Genomic DNA, 787 nt, shown 5'->3' with positions numbered 1-787 from the left:
ATCCATCATCTGTCTATTCATCCAGCCATCATCCACCCACACATTCTTCATCCACCCATCCATCATCCAGCCAGCCAGCCATCAACTATTAACTATTAACTATTAAGACTGTATGCCAGGCACTACTAGGTATGGGGGACACAGACATGAATAAGCCCACATTCCAGCCCTCTTCCCACCCCAATGGTTTCTGTCTTTAAGGCTTCCCTCCCTGCCTCCACCCCAGCCTGTGCTGTGCCTGCTCCGCCCTGGTGCAGACCCAGACGCTAACTCTGTTTCTTTTCCCAGCAGGCACCGCCCCTGGGGCTGAGGGGCCGGCGCCTGGGGACCCCCAGGCTGTGCGCCCCTACAAGCAGGAGCCCAGCAGTCCCCCGCTGGCGCCTGGCCTGCCCGCCTTCCTGGCGGCCCCGGGCACCACGTCCTGCCCCGAGTGCGGCAAGACGTCCCTGAAACCAGCTCATCTGCTGCGCCACCGGCAGAGCCACTCGGGCGAGAAGCCGCACGCCTGCCCGGAGTGCGGAAAGGCCTTTCGGCGCAAGGAGCACCTGCGGCGCCACCGCGACACGCACCCCGGCAGCCCCGGGCCCGCGCTGCGCCCTCTGCCCGCCCGTGAGAAGCCCCACGCGTGCTGCGAGTGTGGCAAGACCTTCTACTGGCGCGAGCACCTGGTGCGCCACCGCAAGACGCACTCGGGAGCGCGGCCCTTTGCCTGCTGGGAGTGCGGCAAGGGCTTCGGGCGCCGCGAGCACGTGCTGCGCCACCAGCGCATCCACGGCAGGGCAGCCGC

General features: G+C 66.1%; 1 protein-coding gene across 1 annotated transcript; it reads left to right on the top strand.

Moving 5' to 3' along the window:
- Window positions 1–226: 226 nt before the first annotated feature.
- ZNF444 (zinc finger protein 444) lies at window positions 227–781 on the top strand (the record flags this gene model as incomplete). Its single annotated transcript, XM_017866548.1, has 1 exon — window positions 227–781. A coding segment is annotated over one exon (555 nt), but the record flags the coding sequence as incomplete, so codon positions are not given.
- Between the last annotated feature and the right edge of the window lie 6 nt (window positions 782–787).

This window comes from Rhinopithecus bieti, unplaced genomic scaffold (assembly GCF_001698545.2).
Source record: "Rhinopithecus bieti isolate Rb0 unplaced genomic scaffold, ASM169854v2 scaffold_80371, whole genome shotgun sequence".
Lineage (NCBI taxonomy): Eukaryota > Metazoa > Chordata > Mammalia > Primates > Cercopithecidae > Rhinopithecus > Rhinopithecus bieti.
Note: the sequence above shows the minus strand (reverse complement) of the source record. Positions and strands in the feature narration are given on the sequence as shown.